We start from the raw sequence: 7,500 nt of genomic DNA, 5'->3' as shown, positions 1-7,500 counted from the left end.
TGAATGCTAATCACTCTGGGGTGTCCTTACATGTCCACACAACAGGCTAGGGAATTCCTAAATTTCCCTCTGGATTTAAAAAAGTATCCATCTATCTATCTATCCAACTAGTGCTAGTTCAAGGGATATAAGGCTCGTGCTAGTTCAGGACACATTAGGCTAACGCTAGTTCAGGACAGATTAGGCTAATGCTAGCTCAGGAGACATTAGGCTAACGCTAGCTCATGAAACAGAGAGCCTCCCAAGCCTCCATTCATCTTCCCCTGCACCCCTTCTCTTCATTCACAGAAACATGACCATGGCATTAACGTGCCAAGCTAGATAACTACAGCTGATGTTTAGCCAGGTCTTGGCTCTTATGTAGCCAGGTCTTGGCCCTGATGGAGCCAGGATTTGGCAGGGATCCATAACTGGAATTACACTGCCTCTCATTTTGTGAAGCCAGTGGGCTTTGCTCACCTGGCTCTTCATGCTGTTGTGGGGCTTTATTTAGCTCTACACGCCCGCACAAAGATGGCTATTACATTTGTGGAGATGACTGTCTAATTGGTTTGACCCCGCTTGCATTTCTCTTGTGATGGTACGGTCACAACCTAATTAGTGTGAAGGATACATGGGTTCTGTTAGTGCAAAGCCTTGCACTTCTTTTTTGTCTGATGTTAAAGTTTAACTGAAAATATAAGTCTATAGGTTGCTTAGCTGAATTAAGGCAAATGTGCATGAAGGTGATATTTATTTATATTTTAGTTGATTACATGAATGAGTTTGTACACCAATTTCATCTGTGGTCACAACCTCACAGACTGTAAATTACCTTAGTGAAAATGGATTTAAAAAAAAATAAGGTTTCGAAGCAGCAGCTACAATGTGCATTTGCTAGTTCAATACACCGCAAATCACCATACGTACTCACATGCCCTCACTGAAAAACCCTTCACGTTACACGTCATCACCGGTGAAGAATGAGTCGGGCAGCATTCTACCGTGGCTTTTTCACCGCTTGCCGCAGGCGACAGCTTATTTTGCACACAAACATTCCTCCCTGTGACAGGTCAGCAAAGGTTCAGTCGGGCTAAACCAATATAGGTCTCTCTACAACAAAAGGTCAAGATGGGGTCATTCCAGTAACTTCATTCCGATTCGGAACACTATAGAACCCCAGCTTTGCTTCTGGATTACCGGGTATGATGCAACAAAGGGAGCCTAAAATAACATCACGGAGAAGGGGGAGAGAAAAAAGCTCAGCTAGCATAATTACGCCGCAATGGGATGGGCACATGTGGGAGTGGGAACTCGTCCTAGTGTGCGGTCAGGACGAGGGGGCCCCACTCGCCTCCAGTTAGATTCAGTTACTTTGCCTCGAGGTGCTTGGGGTCGTTTACAATGGAGCTTCAAACAGGGTATGTCTCGTCAAAATGTGTAAAAGGGAGAAAAAAAACGGATGTTTTGCAAATTTCTCCATTTTACACGCATTTGAGACTTTTTCTAATGGTGTATTTCATTACTTTAAAAAGCACATGGCATATAAAGTCTTGCCATACAGACACACCAAGTACCACACCTACAGTTACATAATTCTCCCTGCACTTATTCGAACAGCTAGGATCCCTCAGCCATCAGAGTCTACTGTCAGTTCCTCAGGCATCAGAGTCTACAGTCAGTTCCTCAGCCATCAGAGTCTACTGTCAGTTCCTTGGTCAGGAGTTATCAGCCGGAAGGGTCTTTAATCAAAGCATCTGCTGGGCTTCAGCATGTAAACAGCAACTAACACAGCCAGATAGCGCCTGACTGTGACACAAGTCTCTGTGTGTGTGTGTGTGTGTGTATGTGTGTGTGGATATACTATGGCATAGACTCTGCTCTCATGTGACACAAGTCTGGGGACACTTGTGCTTGTGTGTATGTGTGTGTGTGTGTGTGTGTGTGTGTGTGTGTGTGTGGATATACTATGGCATAGACTCTGCCCTGATCTGACACAAGTCTGGGGACAGTTACGCATGTGTGTCACACGTGTGTGTGTGTGTGTGTGTGTGTGTTTGTGTGTGGATATACTATGGCATACACTCTGCCCTGATCTGACACAAGTCTGGGGACAGTTACGCATGTATGTCACACGTGTGTGTGTGTGTGTGTGTGTGGACCTACTATGTGGAAACCCTCTTTCCTAGTTCTCGTGGTTTGCTATTCTCTAGGGTCTCATGATATCTGCATTTAAGGGGGTGTGACTGCACACATCAACCTTAATCAGCACCTAGACGGCGCTTAACTCCACCACTGAACGAGGCAACTCCCCCCTCAACACTGCACACTCATAAAGAACATTCTTAGCGTTCACATTTCTGTGCGTCATGTTTTTCATATCAAGCCCTTTGTGAGATAGACATTTTGCTGGATATTGTGCTAAGATTGTTATTGTCTGGGTTTTTGGACAATCGATTGTTAATAATATAATAATAATGGATTGTTATAGTGTGTGAGATAGTTAGGGTCTCAGCTTTGGCACACCGCCAGCTAAAGAGAGCCTGGACATGCAGGCCTAAGATAAAAACTCGAGCCACACACTAAATTGTTTCCACCTTTGTGTTTAAGGGCTGTTTGTGTTTAAGGGGCTGTTTTCCGCCCGATGTCTAAAACAGATGATAATTCAGCATTTCGCTCACTTTTCATTTTTAGGTCAAGGCTTAACTCCCCCTCTCCTCCACACACCCCCATATATAAAAATATGAACAAAGCTGAGCTTGGGGCGGCTTACGCAATCCACACACACACACACACACACACACACAATCCAGTGCAGGATGCAGTTGTGTGCCCAGTTCCTGCTTCAGCCAGACAAATGACATGAAACAGAGTTCAGACACACACACACACACACACACACACACACACACACACACACACACACACACACACACACACACACACAGAGTTCAGGCCCGAGACGGCTGCAAGTTCAGGGCGTTACTGCAGTCAGCTGAGGACTCCGTCTCCCTTGGCTGACTGGGTTTGTTTTTATAACACAGTGTTCCCCCCTTCAATTTGACGGTGTGGTGCTTGGCTAAGGGGAGGGGCGATCCGTTCTCTCTTCACTCTACTGGTAGGGGCTGGTGGAGAATCTGCTGAGTGCCGACCGATGGGAGAGGCGCCTGTAGTACACACACACACACACACACACACACACACACACACACACACACACACACACACACACACACACACACACACACACACACACACACACACACACACACACACACACACACACACACACACACACACACACACATAAAACACACACACACACACACACACACACACACACCCCGGACTAGCAGCAGGTTGGCCAGGGAATGGACTGCTGAACTCGAATGACCCACATTCTCTGATTACCAAAACAAATGATACGGAGCGGCTCATTATTCAACAGGAACATGATCCAATCGAAAGCACAGGCGCTACAGTGTGGCCCAATCAGGAGTCAGCAGGGAAGACAGAATGAACCAGCTGAGAGCAGAGAAGGGGGGGGGGCAGAGCTACACCACAGAACACTGACAAAGGAAAACCAGCCGAGATAGAGAGAGGCAGAGAGGGAGAGAGAGAGAGAATGAGAGAGAATAGGAGAGAGAGAGAGAGAGAGGGATACAGGCAGTGTGGGGAGAGAGGGAGGCAAGCAGAATGGGAGAGAGAGGCAGAATGGGAGAGAGAGGGAGAGAGAGGGAGGCAAGAAGAATGGGAGAGAAAGGCAGAATGGGAGAGAGGGAGAGAGAGGGAGAAAGGGGGAGAGAGAGGCAGAATAGGAGAGAGAGGGAGAGAGAGAGGCAGAATGGGAGCGAGAGGCAGAATAGGAGAGAGAGGGAGAGAGAGGGGGAGACAGGCAGAATAGGAGAGAGGGGGAGAATGAGAGAGAGAGAAAGAGAGAGAGACAGAATGGAAGAGAGAGGGACTGCGGTGGGCGGAAAAGAAACACTGTTCACACCACTGTGATACAGATTGTGGGTTTGACCTTATGAACAGTCATAGCTGTAGGAAATATGTCAACACGTTACTATTGCATATAACGATCTGCACACTGGAGAGAGGCCAAACTCCAGCGCAACGGCTGCTGCTATACTGCAGTCACGTGGGCCAGAGTGGGAATCCTTATCGGCTCGTTAAGGACGTAACCAGACGAGTGTGTTCTGTCCGAAACCGAAGAGATTTGAGGCGAGCAGAACTTATATCACTTTCACAGCGTGTTCTCGTTATGCAAACATGGCCAGATACAGGCTTGGAAAAGTGAGATTGGAAGAGAAACTTTGGCAGACAAAAAGTGTGCCGTACTATAGTCTATTTAATAATGGAATGTCTAGTTCAAGAAACACACACACACACACACACACACACACACACACACACACACATTCATATCCCTATGCTGTGATAGTTATGTCCTTCACCCGGGGTAACTGTTAACATAGGCCATATGAGGTGACATGACTTCATTTTTCAAACTAAATGTATTTTAACCCAAACACTGAGTTCATGTTTATTTTGTTCCTTTGAGCTGTGCATGTATAATAATAGATAGATGGATAGACAGATGGATATTTTATTGATCCCGAGGGAAATTAAGAAATATGTATTATGTAATATGTTATAACGTGCTTAATTCTTAAGCATGACCCCTAGCTGGTGTAGTTTTAAAATATCTATATTTTGTAAGACTTTTCTTTGATTCACATGAGTGTGTGATATAGTGGTGTCTGTTTTTTCTAGCACACCACATCTTTGCTTATGTAGGCTACACTATCCCAAAACTATCGTGGAATGGTTTACAACTCCGACTCGCACCTGCTTTCCACAAGGGACGGTTAACCTCGCAGTAAACGAGTGAAACATTACTTCATGGAGTGGGGGGACTGTAATTAACACGTTAGAATAAGTGTCTGTGAATCATTAAAGAGCCCTACAGCATTGTTTGAGAAGCCTGCAGTTCACAAGTGTCACTAGCTGTGCAAAAACATCAAGTCATCTAACAACCTGTTACAGTGCATTCATTTCAGCCTCATTATACTCTCTTATGTGTGAGATTGGCTCTTCAGCATTACAGTGTTTTGGGGCTGTGGAGTTGTGCTATAACATAAGGGGCATGGTTTTATTTTTATGTGGCTGTTATGAAAGTGATCTAGGTTTTGTCTGCTGAGCAGTGCGCTCCGGATCTCTAAGGGGGCGTTGTTCAGCCTGAGCGCTGTGCAGTCGCAGTCTTACAGGCAGTGCTTCTCCTCTGCGCTCGGCTAGTTGAGTCTGTTGCTGGCCAGATCAGCTGGGCTGGCAGTCTGTCTGCCGGGGGTGTGGCAGATCACAACAAAGAGCTTAACAGTCAGACGGACAACTGCACAACTCTCACCAACCCCTACTTTTTGGCACTTTCCATGGTTTTTCTCATCTCGAGGAGCGCTTCTGCATTGCGAGACGGTCAAATAATGCGTAATGTGCGTAAATTATTCTTGGATCGAGGGGTTGTAGCCGAAGCACATGCCGTTTTTTTCCCTTCCTGCAACGTGACTCCAGGCTGAGTTCGTCAGGTTCGACAACTTTTCGCACCAACGTGGCTGTCTGCTATTTATCGGTACTTTATAGTATTTTACGGCTGGTTACATCACGCTGATGGCCATCTTATCGTTGGCTCTTAAGCTGAACGTAGCAGACGCGTATTTTCGAAACGCGAGCTGTAGGCTGTGCGTGTGCGAAGGACAGACTACTTTTATCAGCATATCGCTTTTAAGCAGATTCGGAATGAGCCTTGGGGTCACACGCCCATGATAAAAGTGATAGGAAGGGGGGGGGGGGGATAGGAAGCAAGGGAATAATTGTTGCCATTGACCACGGTTGTTTCCTTCTCTCGCTCGCTCTCTTTCTCTCTCTCTCTCTCTCTCGCTCTAGTGGGCGTGCCTGTGTTCTTTGGTAGAATAGCATTAGCTTTCATTTTGTTACAATGAAGTACGTGGAACTGACCAATTTGTCTACCAAATTGGTTAATGGCGACTTTCAACAGAAAATAGAACAGCACTCCTCCTTCGACAAAGAATCGTCTCTGGGTAGACTACAAGGGGGGGAGACTGAAACCACTAGGCAAACCTCTAGCCTGAGCCACGGTGGTACTGGCGTGGCTCAACTGCAGTCAAAGTGCATCAGAGTAAACGCACTGCTACAAAAAAATAAATCCAAGTCCTCTCCACTCTCCGCTAGTTTTATTCCCAACCTCTACAGTACATGTATGTATTTGTTACCTCAGGAAACACTCGCTTCAAATGAAACTGACCTGTATGCGTCCTTAGGTGGGCTTTGAGATGGGACGATTTGCCATAAACTTTTTCACAACCTGAATAGTGGCATTTGTGCTTTTTCAGGATGTATCCTTGCTCTGCACGAGCCCTCAGTCGCTTGGCCTTTCGTGAGTCGACGGGGCTGCCGGTAGGTGTGGCAGAGTTCCCATCCTCGTCGGCCAGGTCTGGTTCCAAGCTATCCTCTCGTATTTTAGCCTGTTCGGCGAAATTGGTTGGGGTCTGCTGATTGAAATCCGCAAGAATTCTGGCCACCACAAAAAGAGAAGAGTTGTCTTTCACCATAGGCTCCCTGCTGGTGTCTTCTCCGTTCCTGGGAGAAACCACAGTTTCTGGTTTGATCTCTCTATTCCCCTTAGGACCATGGACGATTGCACGGCTGGACATTGACACAAGGCACTCGGCTGCAAAGTGATCCATTTCGAAAAGGAAAATAACCCAAATGATTTTTATGACATTCACAAAAACAGTAATAGCTCGTTTTAGAGAGACTCAACTCTGCGGCTCCCTTTGTGTTGGGCTGATGGGGAGGGTATAAGCTCTTAGCGAACTCTTACCGGCCTTTCAGCAACAATAACATCTTGATTGTAATTCGGCTAACACGAAACCGTAACAGCATCGGAAGAGACGTACTCTTGGCACTAGAGATATTTTGCCGGTAATAGCAAGTCTGGAAACTTATCTTGGTTGAATGTAAAAACTCCCATGATGGCAGGCAGAGTGCGGAGCCTCACAGTGACAGTATGCCTATGCACCGAGTCCTGCTGGCTGTATCCATGCTGGGGGCGGGGCAGCCGGTAGCGTGCGGCAACGGCGTCAGAGCAGACTTGCCGCTCATTGGTCCAAGCCGTGTTCCAAAGTGCACTACCTCATAGAACCTCTCCAAACTTTCTGCAGAGCCAAACACACAAACTACAAAGAGAGCTGAACTATGTGGGCACTTTAAGAAGTAAACAACATGAGAATAATAATAATAATAGAATAATAATTATAATTTTAAAAAGTCTGTAAAACGTCCATTAATAATAATAATAAAAAAAGTGTCTAAAACGTCTTTTCTTGAATTCTGATTTACGAAAATGTAATGAGTACTTTTGATTCATTTCAATAGAGATTAAATGGACTGACAGGTTATTTTTCTTGCAGTAGACCCACCTGCCCATTTCTTTAACTCGAG

The 7,500-nt window shown here is 46.0% G+C and overlaps 1 protein-coding gene across 2 annotated transcripts in view; it reads right to left on the bottom strand.

Annotated features, from left to right (window-relative positions):
* klf13 (Kruppel like factor 13) overlaps positions 1-7,050 on the bottom strand; it is a 40,378-nt gene extending 33,328 nt beyond the window's left edge. The window contains exons 1-2 of one of the 2 annotated variants that reach the window (XM_080847774.1): positions 6,881-7,050; positions 6,302-6,727 (exon numbers count right to left, since the gene is read on the bottom strand). In XM_080847774.1, the coding sequence (XP_080703900.1) occupies positions 6,302-6,710 (409 nt within the window). In that variant the 5' untranslated portion in view covers positions 6,711-6,727; positions 6,881-7,050. Of the gene's footprint in view, positions 1-6,301 lie in introns of both variants that reach the window. The other variant, XM_080847773.1, reaches the window with a different exon arrangement.
* Between the last annotated feature and the right edge of the window lie 450 nt (positions 7,051-7,500).

Source organism: Sprattus sprattus (genome assembly GCF_963457725.1).
Source record: "Sprattus sprattus genome assembly, chromosome: 11".
Taxonomy (NCBI): domain Eukaryota; kingdom Metazoa; phylum Chordata; class Actinopteri; order Clupeiformes; family Clupeidae; genus Sprattus; species Sprattus sprattus.
This window is presented reverse-complemented; position numbering and strand designations above follow the sequence as displayed.